Source organism: Zootoca vivipara, chromosome 8 (assembly GCF_965207765.1).
Source record: "Zootoca vivipara chromosome 8, rZooViv2.hap1.1, whole genome shotgun sequence".
In the NCBI taxonomy this organism is placed as follows: domain Eukaryota; kingdom Metazoa; phylum Chordata; class Lepidosauria; order Squamata; family Lacertidae; genus Zootoca; species Zootoca vivipara.
Genome location: NC_142591.1, coordinates 84,663,309 through 84,686,753, shown reverse-complemented (window position 1 = coordinate 84,686,753; position 23,445 = coordinate 84,663,309). Strand labels below are relative to the sequence as shown.

Sequence of the window (23,445 nt, the reverse complement as noted above, 5' to 3'; positions counted from 1 at the left end):
GACCAACTAAGTTTTTATTTTGGTATCTGAAGAAGTGTGCATGCACACTTCTTCAGATAAGTGTGCATGCACATGAAAGCTCATACCAAAATAAAAACTTAGTTGGTCTTTAAGGTGCTACTGAAGGAATTTTTTTTATTGTGTGTGTGTGTGTGTGCTTAGAAAGCTCATACCTATGACAAACTTACCGTAGTTGGTCTCTAAGGTGCTGCTGGAAGGGGAAAAAAATATTTTGTTTTGACTGCATCAGACCAACACAGCTACTTACCTGTAACTGTGTGCTTAGAATCATTGAATTGTTAAGTTGGAAGGAACCTAAAGGTCATTTAGTCCAACCCCATGCAATACAGGAATAAAATATTATAAAGTGTCTCTCTCTCTCTCCCTCTCCCTCTCCCTCTCCCTCTCTCTCTCTCTCTCACACACACACACAGCGCCCTCCAGGACTTTTCATCTGGCCTTCGGGAATCTTACCAGGCCACACACCCTCCTCAGCGACTCTCTCTATTAGCCATGTCACTTAAATAATAAAGATGAGGTCCAGAGCCCCAATTTTACTGAGCAAATTGGACACAAACAGTGTACCGTATAATTTGAGGAGAAAGGCACAGAGAGATTTTGTCTTTCTTAGGTCAGGCCTTGTACATACAGGAAGACAGTCAACCAAACGTGCAGAGGAAAAGCTCCCTCAGAGCCACACAGCCAGTCAGAGCATGTGCCACCGCAGTGAGCTGTCCCTTCCTCCCTGTATTATTTGATCTCCATGAAACTGAATGGCAGGCAAAATGAGAGAATCATTTCTCCCTGTATCATCTATGGAACCTGCTGCCGCAGGACGCGGCGGTGGCTACCGGCTTGGAATGCTGGCTTTAAAAGTGGCTTAAACAAACCTCCGGGGGAAAGAGCTATTGATTCCTGCATTGCAGTGGGTTGGACTAGATGACCCTCAGGGTCCCTTCCAACTCTATAATTCTATGATAGCTGTCAAGTCACGATCACTCTGTGGTGATGGGCCATCAGGGATTATGGGAGCCTATTTCCTGCCCTACTTCAGCCTGGCTCCCTGTAACCAAATCCAAATAAACTTTGTTTTATTTACTCCCGCCTTCATTTTCCTTGTGTCCTCTCACTGTGCTGCCTGTCCAATATTTGTTTCATTTATGGTACACACTGAGCTGGGAGTAAAGGGTGGGAGGGAGGGAGCATTGCTGAGAAGCGTGTTTGCAGACAGAACCGTCTTTCCCACAGGGCTTGGTAGTGCATTGCGCCAGGGTACCGCTCTCGGGGCGCCCTAGCGAGTGGGGGAGCTCCGTGGCTTTGCCGGCGGCCTCGCCGGCGGCCTCCCCTTTCCCTGCACGCCCGCCAGCTGCGCCCTATCAGCCAAAGGGCTGGCGGTTGTGCAGCTTCCTTCCCAAGTCTCTGTAATAATAATAATAATAATAATAATAATTTTTTATTTGTACCCCGCCCAGCTGGCTGAGTCTCCCCAGCCACTCTGGGCGGCTTCCAGTCGAATATCAAAACAATACAGCAATAGCACAATTACAAAAGTCACAAACAAGACATAGACCACATCAAAAAATACACAACTGAATAAAAAACAATTTCGACATAAATCAAAATCTAAAACTAAGAATACATCCTTAATACAGTTAAGTACATCTATATACATATATAAAAATGTAGAAGGTCCATGTTTGTTAGGCCGCGACGTTCTCCAAAACCGCTTGCCCAACCGCGTTCAAATTTGGCCACAGCGTCACATGGGGATATCCGAGTGTTTCCATGCGCTTAGATTGCCCACATGTCACACCTGTGCCACGAAAACCAGGTAAAACCCACTGGTTTGCAACCCTGAAATCAGAGGGCCGGGGAAGCTGGGAAATAGAAGGCAGAAGAGGTTGCAACACAGTGCCCTCTAGTGGCGACTACACTGGTACTACAGCTAGAAAAACCTTGCCCTCTATCAGAGGCTACACTGATACTGCAGCTACTAGGCCGAATGGAGGTGGGGACTCGCCTGGGGGTGGGCAGGAGGGGATGGGATAGGTCATGGATTGGGACAGGGTGGGTGGGGGAATCACAGGGATGAGGCACAGCAACACGTGGCCTGGCCAGCTAGTGTGTGTGTATATATAAATAGGGCTGGATTTAGGTTTGATGAGGCCCTAAACTACTGAAGGTAATGGGGCCCTTTATATGTGATATTTTAGGGAGCGGGCTAGCAGGTGTCAGCAAACTTTTTCAGCAGGGGGCCAGTCCACTGTCCCTCAGACCCTGGGGGGGGGGGACGACGGACGGACTATATTTTGAAAAAGAAAGAAAAGAATGAATGAATTCCTATGCCCCACAAATAACCCAGAGATGCATTTAAAATAAAAGCACACATTCTACTCATGTAAAAACATGCTGGTTTCCGGAACATCTGCGGGCCAGAATGAGAAGGCGATTGGGCCGGATCCTGCCCCAGAGCCTTAAGTTTGCCTACCCATGACTAACCTCATAGGAGCCTACACAACACAAAACACCGTTGCTGCATGTGGGTTTTACTTTATTTGTTTCTTATCTTATATTTTGGAAATGTACATCCAGTTTTTTTTCTCCCCCTTTAATTTTTTTTAGGGGCCTCCCAAGAGAGTGGGACCCTAAGCTATAGCTTATTCCGCTCATGCGTAAATTCGGCAATGCTCCCAGGGCGCATTTTGGAAAGCTTTCGCTTCTTGTGAAAGTGTGTTCGTTAGCAAGAAACGAAAGAGAAATGCAAAGGCCAGGAGGTGGGTTTGGGTTGGAACAGCAAAAACAATCGAAAAGATTTGCAGCCTCCGCCAAGCCGCCTTGGATTTGAGGAGAAGCTCCACGTGGGTGGATCTCATCCGGCCCCTCCGGCGGTTTATAAACTGCTTGCGCCTAAATTGCTGCGCGCTGCAGACAGAACTGTCGCTTGGCGCTGCTCCTCCGCCGTTTCCCCTTTTTCTTTCTTTTTTTTTGCAAGCCAGCGCAAGAGTTTTCGCCGCCCCTCCACCCCGGAGGTGAGCTTCCTCTTTGCAAAAAAAAAAAAGAGAAGGGAAAAAAGCAAGCGCGGAGGACAAGACCGCATCCAAGATGAAGGCGTCTTTTGCAATCCTGCTGGCCGCCTGTCTCAGCGTGCAAAGAGGTGAGGCCTCTCCATTTTCACTAGACCGGACGCTTTTAGGGTTTCTGACCCCTCCCCAAATACAAAATAAGTTTTTCTCCCCCCCCCCGTCTCCCCGCCCAGTATAAATTTAGGTTATTTTTAAGGATGCCCGTTAGCTGCTAGCATGAGTAGCTGCCGTGTCTGCCTTTATCTCTGCAAAGCGGGGGGATGATAGCTTGCTTTTGCGACTTGCCCGGATCTGGTTTGCGAAAATGGGCGTTGCAGGGGCGAGGGGCTCGTTACGCGTTAAAAGAGCGCAATGTACGCTGCGATCCTGAACCTCAGGGAGGAAGCGCCATTGGATTGAATAGGAATTTTCTCCTGGGTGGGCGTGGCTAGGGTTGCGCTCAATCCTAAGGGTGCCGCCCTGCCCCCATTTGCCCGGGATTGCCCTGCAGTTATGTGCACGTGTTAAGTGAGAAAGGAGGCCCGTCGGGCACACCTGGGTCTGCTTTCGAGTCTGTGTGTGCTTCATACAGTGTGGCGTAGTGGTTAGAGTGCTGGGTTAGGATCCTGGAGACCAGAGTTGGAGGAAGGGTGGGATACGGATTGGGCCGGAAGCCAAAGGATTAGGCAGGGAAAGCCCCCCTCTGACGTCAAACAAGTCTACCTGTGGTGACGAGCAGGGAGGCACTCAGTACATGCTCAGAGACGCTCTCGGTACAAGGGCGTTGCAAGAATCGGGGGAGAGGCGGTTGCTGGGAATGGTACCAGGAACTCACCCTCCCCCCCCAAAAAAACCCCATGGCGGCACTCCTGGAATGTCATTTTTGTATGGAGATGGAGAAGGAAGGGGCTGATGAGTTTGTTTTAATCTGATGTATTCTTTTGAAACATACAAAATTTAAAGTATGGATGACTGTTTTTCTTGATTTTGTTGTTTTATCTTTCTGTAAACTCTTGCATGCATGGGAGCAGGGCCGGGAAGAGAAGGTGGCAGCCCCTATCCTAGCAGCAGAGTGCCAAAAAATCCAGGGGGGGTGGGGGAAGGGGAAGCAGTCCACGAGGTCTGTTTTCCCCCCAACCTTCTTTGTCTGAGGGTCTGGAGCCTTGCCAGGGCCTCTTACAAGCGTTAGAAGAAAACTCCGGGTTTTGTGGTCGCTCCCATTGTGGTGCTGTGGATATTTACAGGGATGATGTAAAAGCTGGGATGGTACGAACGGGAAGAAATAGCCTCCAGCTGTTTTGGGACTACAACTCCCATCACCCCAAGCAAACAGGACCACCAGTGGTCAGGAATGATGGGAATTAGAGTCCCAAAACAGCTGGAGGGCCAAGTTTGGCCATCACTGAGATAAACAGATGTGCCAGAGAGACACCAGAGCAATATTTTACAGCGGAAACATTTATGTTTTCTTTTTCTTCTTCCGGGAATGCTAGTTCCAGGGTTCTATGGCTTTTAGTGCCTGTCCCAGCTAGTCGTTTGCAATGAGTAAAATTGGGTGGTGGCATGGGCGTAGGCAGGGGGGAGGAGGGGGCAGTTGCCCCCCCTAGAAGCAGGGCCGATGGCCAGCCTGCCCCGCTGCCCGATGCCGTCTCCCTTCTCCCTGGCTGGCTGTGGGGCGGGTGGAGGGAAAGCCCCAAAGCCGCGCAAAGCGTTTGGCTGGCTTTCCCTCCGCCTGCCCCACAGCCAGCCGGCTAGAGGACGTCTCTCTTCTCGCTGGCTCTGGGGCGGGTGGAGGGAAAGCCAGCCAAACGCTTTGCGCGGCTCTGGGGCTTTCCCTCCACCCGCCCCACAGCCAGCCGGCTAGAAGGGACGTCTCCCTTCTCCCTGGCTGGCTGTGGGGCGGGTGGCTCGCCCCGGCGATTGCGGAGGGGGAGGAGGGGGTCGGAGCAGCCCGATTTCGGGCTGATCCTGGCGCCCCCTCGTCCCTGAACGACCATGGCTTTCCTTGCCCCACTGTGGCCCCTCCCCTCCTGTGCCTTCCCCCCCTAATTTTGATCCTGGCTACGCCCCTGGGTGGTGGTCTGTGTTATGGATTGATTCTTCTTGGGCTGCTGGCACCATCCCTTTCTCTCTCTCTCTCAATGAATATGGTTGCTTTTGACTCACTCTCCAAAGCCCTTCCCCACCGCCAAAGTGATTTATGCCCTATTGAAAACAGAGCATTGTAAAAAACCAAAACAAAAAACCAAGCCTGCCAGTACTTGCCAGAAACCCTGACCTGCCTTTTCCTGCTCTTAAAAAAGCTTTTGTATTCCTTCAGTCATTCTGGTCCTTCGTGGTGGAGAGGATATCGATGGCTAGCAGTAGCCACTATGGTTTACGTTCTGCCTCCAGCGATGCTTCTGAATCCCAGTTGCTGGAGACCACAGGAGGGGGGGGGCGGAGCTGCTCTTGTGCTCTGATCCTGCTTGCGGGTTTTCTGCAGGTATCTGCTTGACCATTGCGAGAACAGGATGCTGGACTCCAGGAGGGGGCAATGGGCGAATCCAGCAGACTCTGCTTACATTCTTATGCTCCGTAATTGAATGAACAGCTGCAGAGTTGTATCTCGGGAGGAATCGGGTTCCTCTGGTGAACAATGGAAGTATTCTGTATTTATTTTATTTGTTATAATGGAGGTCAGATACTGGCAGCCTCACACCCCCCTCCCCCCCCAGGTTTACACGGAAGGCAGAGAGGAGGCCTTTTGGAAACTGCTTTCCTTAATCAGGAAAGTGATTCACAGATGGCCTTTAACTGACGTGGGTGGCGCTGTGGCCTAAACCACTGAGCCTAGGGCTTGCCTATCAGAAGGTCGGTGGTTTGAATCCCCGCGACGGGGTGAGCTCCCGTTGCTTGGTCCCAGCTCCTGCCAACCTAGCAGTTCGAAAGCACGTCAAAGTGCAAGTAGATAAGTAGGTACTGCTCTGGCGGCGCCAGAAGCGCTTAGTCATGCTGGCCACGTGACCCGGAAGCTCTATAGGCTCCCTCCGCCTATAGAGGGAGATGAGCGCTGCAACCCCAGAGTCGCGACTGGACCTAATGGTCAGGGGTCCCTTTACCTTTAGGCTTGCTAAAATGAACCATGGAAAGAGAAGAAGGGAAGTCATGGATATATTGAGGATGCAAAAAGAGTATTTTAAATTGTAAAAAAGAATGTGTGTGTAACTGGTGTGGAAAGAACGTCAGTGCTTGATGGCGCATGGGGCGTAGTTTTGGACACCAGTCACATGCCGCACACCTTCTTCCCCCGAGACAGTTTAGCAGAAATGGGAGGATATAAGGGGGAAGTAGAATAGTTTACTAGTTTACTGAGGGACGCAGGTGGCGCTGTGATCTAAACCACTGAGCCTAGGGCTTGCTGATCAGAAGCTCGGTGGTTCAAATCCCTGTGACGTTGCTCGGTCCCAGCTCCTGCCAACCTAGCAGTTTGAAAGCACGTAAACGGCGTTTCCGTGCGCTGCTCTGGTTCGCCAGAAGCGGCTTTGTCATGCTGGCCACATGACCTGGAAGCTGTACACTGGCTCCCTCGGCCAATAACGCGAGATGAGCGCCGCAACCCCAGAGTCGGTCACAACTGGACCTAATGGTCAGGGGTCCCTTTACCTTTTTAACCAAATCGGTAATTTTTTTATAGAACAGTAAAAACTACTCTGAAAATTTATTCTTCCAAAAACGAAACCTTCATCTGGTTGTAAATATTAAGATGATACCAGCAAGAATTAGTCTTTCTGTAAAAAAAAGTGATTCAAATTAAGTCTTACGGACTAGCGATTTAAATAGATTTGATTTAAATAAAATCCACCCTGGCTGGAAGGGGAAGTTAAAAAGGTATATACAGTGGTACCTCGGTTTATGAACACAATTGGTTCCGGAAGTCTGTTCATAAACTGAAGCGTTCATAAACTGAAGCGAACTTTTCCATTAAAAGTAATGGAAAGTGGATTAATCCGTTCCAGAGTACTTAAACTGAAGCGTTCATAAACTGAAGCGAACTTTCCCATTGAAAGTAATGGAAAGTGGATTAATCCGTTCCAGACGGGTCCGCGGAGTACTTAAACTGAAGCGTTCATAAACTGAAGCATGGGTGTAATTGGTTCCGGAAGTCTGTTCATAAACTGAAGCGTTCATAAACCGAAGCGAACTTTCCCATTGAAAGTAATGGAAAATGAATTAATCTGTTCCAGATGGGTCCACGGTGTTCATAAACCGAAAATTCATAAACCGAGGTGTTCATAAACCGAGGTTCCACTGTAAACGTCAAAACAGTTGAGTGGGTTGTGGGATGAGTGAAAGCGCCTTCAACAGGCATAGGCAAATTCCGGCCCTCCATATGTTTTGAAACTACAACTCCCATATGCCTAGCTAACAGGACCAGTGGTCAGGGATGATGGGAATTGTAGTCTCAAACATTTGGAGGGCCGGAGTTTGCCTATGCCTGGCCTACAGTTCCATCCTGGGTTTGCTTACTCGGACGTAAGCCCTGGCAACAAGAGGATATTGCTGAGTTGGAAGCAGGAAACTGTTGCGTCTGTCTAATTTCGGGGACTGTTTTAACTCTTTTTCAGCTTCCTCGCTGGTGTGCTGGTACTGTGATGGAGCGGAATCGAACTGGGGCTGTTGGAGGTGGCAGATTTGCTCTGATTCAGAAACCTCTTGTGCTACCGTCTACGTTGGTGCAGGAGTAGGTAGGTGTATTTTAAACTGGGGACACGAGGGTTGCTTTACCAGGCAAGGAGATTATTGGGTTGATAGCCTGTGGGGTTTTCTGTCTTATGCTACAATCAGCCTTCATCACTTGATGGATAGGCAAGACCAGACACCCCCAAACTTCAGCCCTCCAGATGTTTTGGACTACAATTCCCATCTTCCCCGACCACTGGTCCTGTTAGCTAGGGATCATGGGAGTTGTAGGCCAAAACATCTGGAGGGCCGCAGTTTGGGGGTGCCTGGGCAAGACTCTCCCGATGGAGACCCAAAGCCCATCTAGTCTGGCAGCCTGGGATAAGGGTCTTGGTTTATTTTGGCTGGCTAGGCTGGAGTCCCCACTCCCCATGGGCCAACCTGTCAAGTCCAAGGGATGCGGGTCTAAACAACGGAGCCTCTTGGTCTTGCAGATCAGAAGGTTGGCGGTTCGAATCCCCGCAACAGGGTGAGTTCCCGTTGCTCTGTCCCAGCTCCTGCCAACCTAGCTGTCTGAAAGCACGCCAGTGCGAGTAGATAAATAGGTTCCACTGCAGCAGGAAGGTAAACGCCGTTTCCACGCGCTCTGGTTCCCGCACAGTGTTCCATTGCGCCAGAAGCGGTTTAGTTCTGCTGTCCACATGACCCGGAAAGCTGTCTGCGGACAAACACCGGCTCCCTGGACCTGAAAAGAGAGATAGTCCCCTTTGACTGGACTTAACCGTCCAGGAATCCTTTATCCTTTACCTGTCAAGAACCCCACATGTAGGGTGACAGTTTCAGCGGGGTTCAGCCAGTGTCAGAAACTCAGATATACAACCTAATTGCCAAATGGCACCTTATACCTGGGTTACGGTTTCCACAATGGAATGTCTATGTGCCACCTTTTCCCAATCTTCTGCTGCTGCTTTTTTCTTCCTATTATTAATTTCATTTCTATACAAACTTTATAGTTTAAAGAACAAAACTCAAAAAGCGGTTGACAACACCGTTAAAACATTCAATGAAACAACCCAGAAGAAAACACAAGCGAGCTTCCGGGAAAATATTTCAGATCCTTCTCAAAGGGACGTTTTGCTTTCCCCAGTTGCCAACCTGGCACCTAGAGGTCTCCATGGGGTCGCCATTGGACCTGCGCCAGTTGCAAAATGCACTGGGTGCCTGGATAATGCCTGTCACTATTGCCACTGGCACCTGTGGCAAGCCTGGGTCTGTCTGATTGCAGATGCAAACATTGCGCCCCCGGGGAATGCTTGCAGTTTGAATCTGTCAGCAGATCAGCGTGGTCAGTGAGCCTCTAACTAGGCGGTTGCCTGACGGTCGAGGAATAGTTTGGAGGACTGGTTGAGCTTCCAGTTGTTCCTTTGCAGTTGTGTTGTTACTCGCCCCACGCTTGACGTCTGATATGGAAGCAACTCTCTGGGTCCGGGCTGCTGTTGCTTTCCTGGGAGGGGTGAGGGCCCATCGTCATCCAAACACGCAAACAGGATCATCAGATAGCATTCCCGGTGCAAGTGCACTGCAACAGCTGAAGGGGAAGTCAAGAAAATTTCTAGGTATTGTTGCAGTTGGGAAAACATAGAATTGTAGACTTGGGAGGGACCGCCAAGGGTCATCTAGTCCAACCCTCTCCAATGCACGAATCTTGGCTAAAGCATCCATGACAGATGACTACCAACCTCTGCTTTGTTGTGTTTAGTCGTGTCCGACTCTTCGTGACCCCATGGACCAGAGCACGCCAGGCACTCCTGTCTTCCATTGCCTCCTGCAGTTTGGTCAAACTCATGTTGGTGGCTTCGAGAACACTGTCCCACCATCTCGTCCTCTGTCGTCCCCTTCTCCTTGTGCCCTCCATCTTTCCCAACATCAGGGTCTTTTCCAGGGAGTCTTCTCTTCTCTTCTGATTTCCTTCAGAATGGATAGGTTTGATCTTCTTGCAGTCCATGGGACTCTCAAGAGTCTCCTCCAGCACCATAATTCAAAAGCATCAATTCTTTGGCGATCAGCCATCTTTATGGTCCAGCTCTCACTTCCATACATCACTACTGGGAAAACCATAGCTTTAACTATACGGACCTTTGTTGGCAAGGTGATGTCTCTGCCTTTTAAGATGCTGTCTAGGTTTGTCATTGCTTTTCTCCCAAGAAGCAGGCGTCTTTTAATTTCGGGACTGCTGTCACCATCTGCAGTGATCAAGGAGCCCAAGAAAGTAAAATCTCTCACTGCCTCCATTTCTTCCCCTTCTATTTGCCAGGAGGTGATGGGACCAGTGGACATGATCTTGGTTTTTTTGATGTTGAGCTTCAGACCATATTTTGCGCTCTCCTCTTTCACCCTCAATAAAAGGTTCTTTAATTCCTCCTCACTTTCTGCCATCAAGGTTGTGTCATCTGCATACCTGAGGTTGTTGATATTTCTTGAGGCAATCTTATTTCCGGCTTGGGATTCATCTAGTCCAGCCTTTCGCATGATGAATTCTGCATATAAGTTAAATAAGCAGGGAGACAATATACAACCTTGTCGTACTCCTTTCCCAATTTTGAACCAATCAGTTGTTCCATATCCAGTTCTAACTGTAGCTTCTTGTCCCACATAGAGATTTCTCAGGAGACAGATGAGGTGATCAGGCACTCCCATTTCTTTAAGAACTTGCCATAGTTTGCTGTGGTCGACACAGTCAAAGGCTTTTGCATAGTCAATGAAGCAGAAGTAGATGTTTTTCTGGAACTCTCTAGCTTTCTTCATAATCCAGCGCATATTTGCTATTTGGTCTCTGATTTTGGAAAATTCAGCAATGGCCAGAGGACTGGAGAAGATCAGTCTACATCCCAATACCAAAGAAGGGCAGTGCCAAAGAATGCTCCAACTGCCGCACAATTCCGCTCATTTCACACGCTAGCAAGGTTATGCTTAAAATTCTACAAGGCAGGCTTAGGCAGTATGTGGACCGAGAACTCCCAGAAGTGCAAGCTGGATTTCGAAGGGGCAGAGGAACCAGAGACCAAATTGCAAACATGCGCTGGATTATGGAGAAAGCTAGAGAGTTCCAGAAAAACCTCTGCTTAGAAACCTCCAAAGGAGGAGAGTCCGCAACCTCCTGAGGGAGACGGTTGCACTGTCAAACAGCTCTTGCTGTCAAAAAGCTTTTCTGTATGTTTAGTCGGAATCTCCTTTCTTGCAACTTGAAGCCATTGGTTTGAGCCCTACCCTCCAGAGCAGGAGAAAACAAGCTTGCTCCCTCTTCCCTGGGACAGCCCTTGAGATATTTGAAGAAGGCTATCCTATCTCTTCTCAGTCTCCTCTTTTCCAGGCAAACATACCCAGCTCCGTTCCACATCAGGCTTGGTTTCCAGACCCTTGGTTGCCCTCCTCTGGACATGTTCCAGCTTGTCAACATCCTTCTTAAATTGTGGTGCCCAGAATTGGACACGGTATTCCAAGCGTGGTCTGAGCAAGACAGAATAGAACGGTACAATGACTTCCCTTGATCTGGACACTAGTCTAATGTTGCTGCAGCCTAGAACAGCATTGCCTTTTTTTGCTGCTGCATCACACTACCAGCTCATCTTAAGTTTGTGGTCCACCAAGACCCCTAGATCCTTTTCACATGCACTGCTAGTAAGCTAGGTGCCCCCCCCCAATCTTTTATTTGTGCATCTGGTTCTTCCTGCCTAAGTGCAGAACCAGACATTTGTCCCTATTGAAATTCGTTTTATTGGTTACGACGCAGCTATAATAATAATAATAATAATAATAATAATAATAATAATAATAATAATAATAAATTTATTATTTATACCCCGCCCATCTGGCTGGGTTTCCCCAGCCACTCTGGGCGGCTTCCAACAGAAAAATAAAACACAATATTCTATTAAACATTAAAAGCCTCCCTGAACAGGGCTGCCTTCAGATGTCTTCTAAAAGTCTGGTAGTTGTTTTCCTCGTTGACATCTGTTGGGAGGGCGTTCCACAGGGCAGGCGCCACCACCAAGAAGGCCCTCTGCCTGGTTCCCTGCAACTTGGCTTCTCGCAACGAGGGAACTGCCAGAAGGCCCTCGGCGCTGGACCTCAGTGTCCGGGCAGAATGATCCAGCCTTGAATCCCAATTAGGTCCTCCCTGCTATTAGCTGCCCCACCCAGTTTGCTGTCTTCTGCAAATTTGATGAGCGTCCCCTCTGTTGACTCCCATTTCCTTCCTTCCAGGTGGTTATGCGTCGCAGTCCATCACCAAAGGCTGTGTTTCGGTTTGCCCGCAAATGGGGATCAACCTTGGCTTCGCGGCCACGTCCGTCAGCTGCTGCTCGTCTTTCTTATGCAACACCAACGGAGCCAGCAGCGTCAAAACAAACCACCTGGTCTTGGCTGCTGGGATCGCGGCCAGTTTCTTCTACCTCTTTGGACCCAAGCTGTGATTTTTGAGAAATCTCTGCACGCAGAAGGAATCTGCTCAGCCTTTCTCCGCCGAGAAGCCCCAAGATAACGTGTTTTCAATGGCATATAGTTCCATTGCTTTTTAACCCAATGAATCTGTCTCTCTGCACTTTGTATTGGTCTTAAGAGGAGAGACCTTTCCCACTTCTCTTTTTTTGGGGGGGGGTAGGGGGGGAGATGAGATGTTTTGTATGGCAACACTGCCCCCTTGAGGCTGCTGGGATTTCTGCACACCAAGGTGAGGAGGTGCAACTTGTTGGAAGAATTTTGCACCAAAGAGAAGCCAAAAACTCCGCTGAACGAAACATTCCTAATCCCGATGGTGGGCTTTAAACAGGGGCCTTAAACAGTGATTTTTGCTTGATGGCTCACCAGGAGGCAAAATCGATTGGGGGTGGGGTGGGGTAGGAAAACCCCTCGGATGATTTTTTTTTTTTGTAAATTCTGAATTTAGATCCAGTGTTTTGCTTGTCACATTTTACATAAAGAGCAATGTTGGGATTTAGAACACGGTTGTTTTTGTTTGTTTGTTTGTTTTTGCCTCTTAAAATTTTACGTTAAAAAGTTAACACTGTCTAGACAATTTTGCAAGCTATGTGGGTTTTCCACACACTGTATTCTTGTGCTTTCTGAACTTTAATAAATACATTTTGGTTTTTACCTTACTTCATTTTCCCCTCTTCTGTTTTCACGTCGCAGCACGCCTCCAGTTGCATGTAGTGCACAGGTAGGCAACCTAAGGCCCAGGGGCTGGATGCGGCCCAATCGCCTTCTCAATCCGGCCCATGGATGGTCCAGGAATCAGCATGTTTCTACATGAGTAGAATGTGTCCTTTTATTTAAAATGCATCTCTGGGTTATTTGTGGGGCATAGGAATTCGTTCATTATTATTTTTTACAAAATATCGTCCGGCCCCCCACGTGGTCTGACAGACGGTGGACCGACCCACGGCTAAAAAAGGTTGCTGACCCCTGGCCTACCCCTTATCTCAAGACCACAGAAAGAGGTGGTCCCCAGCAGAAATTTGACTACATGTTGCTTCTCTCCTGTCCGCCAGCATACCCGAAAAGGCCCTATCTCATGGGTAGGCAAACTAAGGCCTGGGGGTTTAAAGTGGTATCATGGTCAGGGCCGGATGTAGGTTTGATGAGGCCCTAAGCTCCTGAAGGTAATGGGGCCCTTTATATGTCCAGCTGTCCTTTGTCAACAACAAATTGCCACTGTTTTTTGTTGTTGAATATATGCTAGATGTTAATTTATGGACCTAATAGGCCAAACGGAAGCCGCGCCTCGGTTTTCGAACGGTCCCAGTAGTCGAAGAGGCTCCCGGGAAGAATTAAGTTCGAGATCCAAGGTATCATTGTATTCCCTAATCAAGCCAATAACCGCAGTTCAAAAGAACTGACTACTTTTATGCCCATAGCCACAAGACCACTCAGAACTGGGAAGAAGCAAAAAAAGAATCCCCTCAGACACCATATGGTACAAAAAGCTTTTATTAGCCATTTATACATCATTTAAAAGTGCAAAAAGGCAACGCTGGCTCCGGAAGAGTTTGCTGCTCGTTGGTGGCCATTTCCCGAATGTCCAGCGGTCCCGACAAAGCTCAGATCCCGAGCCATTTAACTTTTGCTTGGGGATAAGTTTAATTTATCTCTCCTTTCTTCTGAGTAACGATGAAGATCTCCCTGGAAGGGGTTCAGTCTTTTCATTACCAGACGGAATGTACAAATTTCTTCTATGATTTAGTCTTACTTGTGGATAATCCTGTGCCTACTCCTCCCCCTTATTCTTTTCGCATCTTTGCAAGTTCTCAATAGGAAAAGTTAAAAATAGAAAGTAGCCATGAGCTACCAGACATGACTTGATGGCCGCAAGCTGACCCAAGCCTCCAAACTGTCCGCAGAAGTCCAACTTTTGGTACATCAGTCTGCCCCTGGTGCTACTGGGCTTTCCTCCCTGAAACAGACAGTGTCCAGAAGGCAAGGCAGCAATAATAATAAAATATAAGCTACAGGGCCTTTTTGGTGGTGGCATTACTCTGTGCGCCTTGGCTAAAACTGGCCGCCCAGATAGACGGCTTGCTTTCTGGGCAGGGGCTTCTCCGTGGTTCCGTTCTGCCCACCCGGGATCTCAGTTCCAGGTCAAATCAAAGCTCTGATGACAACCAGCACCACCAGCACAAGCATGCACAATCTTACATTCGCTGTGCCGTTGCACCTGTCCTCTTGACAGCAGGTGTAAGTATGAAGCGATTTCCAACTGATTTTGGCAATCAAGCAAGTGTTGGAGCAGCGTTGCTCCACAGTATAGCCGGAGGGAGAGGTCATTTCTAAAAGGGAGCGGATGGGAAAGGGCCATGGTTAGAAAGCCACAATTTTATTGTTTCGTTGACTTTCGAGAAAAGGCGAGCAAAAGGCAACATAATAATGCATAAGGTGGAGAGAGAGAGTTTTTCTCCCACTCTCCTAACCCTTGAACTCGTGGGCATCCAGGGAAACTGAATGCTGGAAAAGTAAGAACCAAAAAATAATGTACTTCTTGACGCATCCGTAGTTAAACATGAAGCAGTGATGGCTACCAACTTAGATGGCTTTGAAAAAGAAATAGACAAATTCATGGAGGAGAGGGCTACTGATGCCTGCTAGGCACAATGGCTATGTTCTTCTGCCTCCCCAAACTTACCAGTGTAACTCGTGCAGAAGCGATCTGTTTCAGAACAGTTCACAGTACTTTTACAACCAGAATACTGTGTTTCCTTGCAGTTATAACATTCTAGGGAAGAAGCTGCAAGGAAGAAGATGAAATAAAATGAAATACACACAGTAAAGATGGGGGAGAAATCTGTCTTTGCTAGGACTTTCAAATGAAACAGGCTAAGTACTGGAACTCCCTAACCAGGATCCCCAGGTCTCTCCTAAGTAGGTCTCTTAAGACCAGAGGGCATCTGAGCAACCAACCATGGGGAGCTGGCTGGCTCCTGGGCCAAACCCATGTCCTTGTGCTCCTTTCCAAGATGCCCACAAGAATCACTGAATTGTAGAGTTGGAAGGGAACCCCCAAGGGTCATCTAGTCCAACCTCTTGCAATGCAGGAATCGGAGCCAAAGAATTCTGGACCGAGACCACATAACACCGGTCTTGAAAGACCTACATTGGCTCCCAGTACGTTTCTGAGCACAATTAAAATTGTTGGTGCTGACCTTTAAAGCCCTAAAAGGCCTTGGCCCAGTAGACCTGGAAGAGCATCTCCACTCCCATCGTTCTGCCCGGACACTGAGGTCCAGCACCGAGGGCCTTCTAGTGGTTTCCTCCCTGTGAGGTTACAGAGAACCAGGCAGAGGGCCTTCTTGGTAGTGGCGCCTGCCTTGTGGAAAGCCCTCCCATCAGATGTCAAAGAGATAAACAACTATCTGACTTTTAGAAGACTTCTGAAGGCAGGCCTGTTTAGGGAAGTTTTTAATGTATGATCTTTTATCGTGTTTTTAATATTCTGCTGGGAGCTGCCCAGAGTGGATGGGGAAACCCAGCCAGATGGGCAAGGTATAAATAATAAACTTGTTGTTGGCAGATGGTTTCTCCAACCTTAAAAACCTCCAATAATGGACAGAAAACCACTTTCTGAGCTGGTCCATCCCACTGTCGAACAGCTCTTAGCCTCAGAAAGTTCTTCCCAATGCTTAGTTGGTATTTCCTTTCTTGTAATTCGAGAGGTGCTGTCCTCTGGAGCAGGAGAAGACAAGCTTCCTCCATCTTCCACGTGACAGCCCTTCAGATCCTTGAAGGTTGCTATCCTTTCACCTCTCAGTCTTCTCCTCTCCAAGCTAAGGAGGTTGTTCCAGGAACAAATGACCACAGTGTCAAAGACTCACCCGTTTTAGTCCACAAGATGGTGGTCAACAATAGGACAGGAAGAACCTTCATCATTTTGCGTCTCTCTCCGCCGCTAGGATGAAGCAGCCTGCCGTGAGGAGTCCCAGTTTCCCTTTGGTGCACAAAATCATCACGTCAACAATTAAGCCGGGAATACAGAGGAACCTCGGAAGTCGAACGAAATACATTCCGGAAGTCCGTTCAACTTCCAAAACGTTCAGAAACCAAGGCGTGGTTTGGGGTTGGCTGTGGGAAGCTCCTGCAACCAGTTTGAAGCTTCGGAAGTATGGACGGACGTTCGGCTTCCAAAGAACGTTCGCAAACGAGGGAATGTTTGGTGCAGCCATTCAAAACTTCCTGTTCCTCCTGGCTGGAGCATCCTTCCTTTTGCATGTGATAGAAAGTGGGCATGACCTCACCTGTCCAGGTAACAAAAGGATGAGTCACACAGCACACTTCCCTCCTCTTTTTGACTTCCTTCTTCATTTGACCAGTTTTTAGCTAGGACTGCTCTGCTAGCTCTCAGCAGAAGCACTGGGATTATTCCCCCATATGGGTTAGATCCACATATACATATTTGTAACTAAATCTACCTTTTGGATTTCAACTGTGAACTGATGTGAGTAAACTTCTTTTATTGACTTTGAATAAGATTGTGACGTATTTATTCTTTTAAGAGGGATTCAAGGGAATTTACCAGGAACGTACAATTCAATCTGAGACAGACAATTGAGACACACGAGCCTGCAACCAACTATCTTCTGTGAAAATAAAAGGGGAATGTAACTCTGCTAAGTAAAGGAAACTTGCTAGCGCAAGTTACAGGTAGGTAGCCGTGTTGGTCTGCCATAGTCGAAACAGTTGCTGGAGACACCTGAAGGGGTGGATATTTCCATTAAGCCCTACTTCCAAGTTTCCCTGCCAACCCCTGGACACAGTCAGTGCATAAGAAGAAGGGGAAACAATTGCATATTCTGAATTAGTCAAACAACAACCCCACCTAGTGGTCCCTTTGGCGAGTTCCTCACAGGGACAAATTCTGCTTTGTTCCTATATATAGAATATTCCTTTAATGTTCAGAAGTATTCCTTTATAAAAATTACTCAGAATTTTATTCCTTTACAAAATCACACTCTCTCGTGGAGAGAGTGGATAGAGGAAAGTTCTTCTCCCTCTTGAAGACTTCCAAGGAAGCTGCATGTTTAGAAGATTCAGGACAGGAAAAAGAAAAGGGCTTAAACTATGGAACTCCCTGCCACCAGAGCACATCCACTAGGACAGCTTTCAAAGAGGATTGGACAAAATCATGGAAGAGAAGGCTTTCAATAGCCACCAGCTAGGGTGGCTATGCTGTGCCTCCATAGTTTTAACAGAAATGCTCCAGGAAACCTGAACGTCCGGCCTTACTTCCAAAGCTTCAAACTGGCTGTAGGAGCTTCCCGTAGCCAATTGGAAACCGTACTTTGGTTTCCTGGGACTGGGAGTTCCACAGCACGAGTGTCAAAATGGCCCAGTTCAGATCACAGGGGCCCATTTGTGTTTGAAGCTGAACGTTGGACGATTCAGGGCAGATAAAACCTGTGGAACTCCCTCCCACAGGAGGCCACCAACTCAGAGGGCTTGTAAAGGGCAAACTCACAGAGGAGATCAATAGCTACCAGCTGGGATGGCTATGCTAGTAGGATGCTTCTAACTGCCGGAGATCACAGGACTTGGGGAGTGGTGCTCTAGTGCTCAGCTCTTGGCTTGCAGTCTTCCCAGAAGAGGCATCTGGCTGGCCACTCTGAGAACAGGATCATGGCAGACTAGATGGGCCATTGGTGAGATCCAGCAGTCTTGTCCTATTTTTCTTACCCTCCATCAAGGCAAGGAGGAAGCTTTGGTGAAGATCAAGGACACATCACAGAGAGGTCAATGTACCCATGGATACAGTGGACCACCAATGAGAAATGTGGCCTGCAGAAAGGATGGGCATAGCCAGGATTTTTTTTGGGGGGGGGAGGGAGAACCTGTTTGCTATGTATTTTTATTGATTTAGGGGGGTCAGCTGCCCCTCCCGACCCCTGTTGGCTACATCCATGGCCTAGGGAGAAGTCTGGAGAGCAACAGGCAGCCTTCTGACTTTGAGGTTTCTCACGCCAGCTGCAAAGATGCTTGACAAGATTACGTGGGATCCTTAACCCACGAATGCTAGACCACATTGCTTGTCTGCAGCCAATCAACCGCCCTGCCTGGAAGAACATTCCCGCATGGAACTTGATTTCTCACCTTCCTACCCAGCAGGATTGCCTCTGCTCCCACCCCAGCCCTCTTACCTGTGTCAGTCAGCCGTGTCTTTTCTCAAGACAGCCACCGCCAACCCGCCCCGGAACAGGACTTGGCAGCTAGTGTCCTGCTGGACCCGGGGGACGGTAGGAAAAGCTCAGTCTGTTCCAACTACCGGTATGTGTGTGTTTTAATATCTTGGACAATGAAAGAGCATGGGGAACAATAACCTCCTGCCATCATCGCAAGATGCTGAGGCATGGGGAAAGAAGCACAAGGGTGTCACAATGGAGGCAGAACTATAGACGTTGGCGGAATGTGTGGAAAGAATGTTGACAGGAGGCAGCCGACCTTGGTGAGGAGACGCCAGAGGAAAAGATCCCCGATAGATTGTATGTTTATTAATTAATTTTGACAAAGTAATCATCATAAATAAGTAAGAATAAAAATGTTCACCCCACCACCGAGACCATTCCATTGTAACTATCCAACCTCCCAAAATTTCAACACCTCTTGCGATGGTTTGACCCCTTTCCCTTTTTAACAGTACAAATTCTATAAACACCCTCCCTATCTCCTCAAAATCGTTTTCTCCTGCATATTCCCCGTCTTACCTTAATGACACATGTTAATTTATCCTTAATAGCTGTATCCCACCCCTCTTTGTACCATTCCTCCATTTCATATTCTCCTTTCACCTTCCACTTCCCAGCTATTATAATGCGTGCAGCTGGCAATAAATTTGCGAGCAAGTCCTTCATAGCCTGTGATTGTCTAACTGGCCCATGGCGACCCCCGCTGCCCGCTCTTACCGGTGCGGTGCAGGGACTGACTTCCGGGTTGATGGCGCCTATGCGCACGGGCGCTCCTCCAACCCGGAAGAGCGCATGTGCATACACGCTCCGGCCCATCCTCCCGACAGACGGAGCGTCAACCAGCCCATCCTCTGATAAAGGTTGCCGACCTCTGGAGTAGAACATAACCCATGATGAAAGACTGCAGATTCAAAAATGGAGCAGAGACGCGATATGATCATTTCATTCAAAACATCGCATCTATGTTAGAATCATAGAATCATAGAGTTGAAAGAGACCACAAGAGCCATTGACAGAAGAGGTGGCCTCCTTTTAACATCCACCAGCCCTTCTAGTTGCTAAGCGGAACTTGGGTCATAGTAGGGATTTTTAAAATTCAAAAGTACAGCATTTTTTAAAATAAAATGTCCTAAGTTACCCTGTGGGGCCAGCTAGATAAGAACATGGAAAGAAATCGCAGAGGGGAAAAAGTTGGCATATTTTTGACAGCTATATTGATCAGGAAGTTGAACTGCAAGATGGAAGATCTCCCCCCCCCCCTTTATGTCGTTTTCAGCAGGTAGCCCAGTTTTGCCTAATGAGACACATAATTGTGGACCCAATCCTTTGGACTACTCTGCCAACAGGCTGCTTTTGCTTTAACTTTTAAGCACCTGCTGAGAACGACTTTATTTTGTCTGGCTTTTGCAGGCACCTAAGAACACATCTTTGCACAGCAGTTCCCCAATTTCTGGTTTCAATTTTTTAAATAATGTTTTTTTAAAATCCTAGTTGCAGGAAGGTAGCCATGTTGGTCTGACGTTGAAACAAAAAGTAAAAAAAAAAATCCTTCCAGTAGCACCTTAGAGACCAACTAAGTTTGTCATTGATATGAGTTTTCGTGTGCATGCACACTTCTTCAGATACTCTGAAACAGAAGTACCAGACCCTTATATATAGTGAGAGGGTGGAGAGGGGTATTACTCAGAAGGGTGGTGGGAATAGGTGACCAGCTGATAGGAGTGGTAAACCTGTTGACAACTGTTAACGACTGTTTCATGACTGCAATTGGTCTTGCAGGAAAAAGCAAGGGGTGGGATGGCTAAAGATAGCTTATCATGTATAATGAAATAAGAATCCAATGTCTCTATTCAGACCAGGTCTCTCCATGGTTTTAAGTTTGGTAATAAGTTGCAATTCAGCAACTTCTCTTTCCAGTCTATTTCTGAAATTCTTTTATAATAAGACAGCCATTTTGAGATATTGTATAGAATATCCTGGGAGATTGAAGTGTTCTCCTACTGGTTTCTCTGTCATGTGATTCCTGATGTCAGATTTATGTCCATTTATCCTTTGGCGTAGGTTTTGGCCTGTTTGTCCAATATAGAGAGCTGAAGGGCACTGTTGGCATTTGATGGAATGCACAATTTTAGAAGATGAGCAATTAAATAGTCCTATGTTGGATGTTGTTGGGGCCAGTAATGGTGTTGTCCCGGGTGTATGTGGCAGCAAAGTTGGCATCTGGGTTTATTGCAGGCTCTGTAATAAACACTGGACACTAGATACTGGACACTGGAAGAGGCTTAGAGAACCTTACAAGAGTAAATAATTACAATTTCTCTACGTTTAGGGAGGTTAAAGCTGAACGAAAGTCCAGAGGTAGCATTATTACCAATTTACGATGGGGTGGAAGGTTCGCAGGCTGTGAAGGACTTGCTCACAAACATATTGACAGCTGCACACATTACGATAGCTAGGAAGTGGAAGGGGCAAGCAGAATATGAAATGGTACAAAGAGGGGTGGGATACAGCTATTAACAATAAATTAACATTTATCATTAAGGTAAGACGGGGAATATGCAGGAGAAAATGATTTTGAGGAGATAGGGAGGGTGTTTGTAGAATTTGTACTGTTAAAAAGGGAAAGGGGTCAAACCATCGCAAGAGGTGTTGAAATTTTGGGAGGTTGGATAGTTACAACGGAATGATCTCGGTGGTGGGGTGAACATTTTTATTCTTACTTATTTATGATGATTACTTTGTCAAAATTAATTAATAAATATACAATCTATCGGGGATCTTTTCCTCTGGCGTCTCCTCACCAAGGTCGGCTGCCTCCTGTCAACATTCTTTCCAAACATTCCGCCAACATCTATAGTTCTGCCTCCATTGTGACACCCTTGTGCTTCTTTCCCCATGCCTCAGCATCTTGCGATGATGGCAGGAGGTTATTGTTCCCCATGCTCTTTCATTGTCCAAGATATTAAAACACACACATACTGGTAGTTGGAACAGACTGAGCTTTTCCTACCGTCCCCCGGGTCCAGCAGGACTCTAGCTGCCAAGTCCTGTTCCGGGGCGGGTTGGCGGTGGCTGTCTTGAGAAAAGACACGGCTGACTGACACAGGTAAGAGGGCTGGGGTGGGAGCAGAGGCAATCCTGCTGGGTAGGAAGGTGAGAAATCAAGTTCCATGTGGGAATGTTCTTCCAGGCAGGGCGGTTGATTGGCTGCAGACAAGCAATGTGGTCTAGCATTCGTGGGTTAAGGATCCCACGTAATCTTGTCAAGCATCTTTGCAGCTGGCGTGAGAAACCTCAAAGTCAGAAGGCTGCCTGTTGCTCTCCAGACTTCTCCCTAGGCCATGGGTGTAGCCAACGGGGGTAGGGAGGGGCAGCTGACCCCCCTAAATCAATAAAAATACATAGCAAACAGGTTCTCCCTCCCCCCCCCCAAAAAAATCCTGGCCATGCCCATCCTTTCTGCAGGCCACATTTCTCATTGGTGGTCCACTGTATCCATGGGTGTTTTGACCTCTCTGTGCTGTGTCCTTGATCTTCACCAACGCTTCCTCCTTGCCTTGATGGAGGGTAAGAAAAATAGGACAAGACTGCTGGATCTCACCAATGGCCCATCTAGTCTGCCATGATCCTGTTCTCAGAGTGGCCAGCCAGATGCCTCTTCTGGGAAGACTGCAAGCCAAGAGCTGAGCACTAGAGCACCCCCCCCCACCCCACTCCTGTGATCTCCGGCAGTTAGAAGCATCCTACTAGCATAGCCATCCCAGCTGGTAGCTATTGATCTCCTCTGTGAGTTTGCCCTTTACATGCCCTCTGAGTTGGTGGCCTCCTGTGGGAGGGAGTTCCACAGGTTTTATCTGCCCTGAATCTACCAGTGTTCAGCTTCAAACACAAATGGGCCCCTGTGATCTGAACTGGGCCATTTTGACACTCGTGCTGTGGAACTCCCAGTCCCAGGAAACTAAGCTACGGGAAGCTCCTACAGCCAGTTTGAAGCTTTGGAAGTAAGGCCGGACGTTCAGGTTCCCTGGAGCATTTTTGTTAAATCTATGGAGGCACAGCATAGCCACCCTAGCTGGTGGCTATTGAAAGCCTTCTCTTCCATGATTTTGTCCAATCCTCTTTGAAAGCTGTCCTAGTGGATGTGCTCCGGTGGCAGGGAGTTCCATAGTTTAAGCCCTTTTCTTTTTCCTGTCCTGAATCCTCTAAACATGCAGCTTCCTTGGAGGTCTTCAAGAGAGAGAAGAACTTTCCTCTATCCACTCTCTCCATGAGAGAGTGTGATTTTGTAAAGGAATAAAATTCTGAGTAATTTTTATAAAGGAATACTTCTGAACATTAAAGGAATATTCTGTAGATAGGAACAAAGCAGAATTTGTCCCTGTGAAGAACTCGCCAAAGGGACCACTAGGTGGGGTTGTTGTTTGACTAAAATGTAGTTTTGGGCATCCACTGTAATTCAGAATATGCAATTGTTTCCCCTTCTTCTTATGCACTGACTGTGTCCAGGGGTTGGCAGGGAAACTTGGAAGTGGGGCTTAATGGAAATATCCACCCCTTCAGGTGTCTCCAGCAACTGTTTCGACTATGGCAGACCAACACGGCTACCTACCTGTAACTTGCGCTAGCAAGTTCCTTTACTTAGCAGAGTTACATTCCCCTTTTACATGCACAGCAGATAGTTGGTTGCAGGCTCATGTGGCCTCTCACAATTATACAATTCAGTCTGTCTCAGATTGAATTGTATATTCCTGGTAAGTTCCCTTGAATCCCTCTTAAAAGAATAAATACGTCACAATCTTATTCAAAGTCAATAAAAGAAGTTTATTCACATCAGTTCACAGTTGGATTCCGGAAGGCAGATTTAGTTACAAATATGTACAGTCTGCGGGAATAATCCCAGTGCTTCTGCTATCTGAGATCTAGCGCAGTGTTTCTCAACCTTTTTTGGGCCACGGCACACTTGTTCCGTGAAAAAAATCACGAGGCACACCACCATT

At 47.6% G+C, this 23,445-nt stretch overlaps 1 protein-coding gene across 1 annotated transcript; it reads left to right on the top strand.

Annotated features, from left to right (window-relative positions):
• Nucleotides 1-2,934: 2,934 nt before the first annotated feature.
• On the top strand, nucleotides 2,935-12,880 carry LOC118090479 (lymphocyte antigen 6E). The gene is made up of 3 exons (XM_035126251.3): nucleotides 2,935-3,154; nucleotides 7,670-7,789; nucleotides 11,988-12,880. The coding sequence occupies exons 1-3, from the start codon at nucleotides 3,103-3,105 to the stop codon at nucleotides 12,194-12,196; spliced, it is 381 nt and encodes a 126-aa protein (XP_034982142.1). The 5' UTR covers nucleotides 2,935-3,102; the 3' UTR covers nucleotides 12,197-12,880.
• The last annotated feature ends 10,565 nt before the right edge of the window (nucleotides 12,881-23,445 follow it).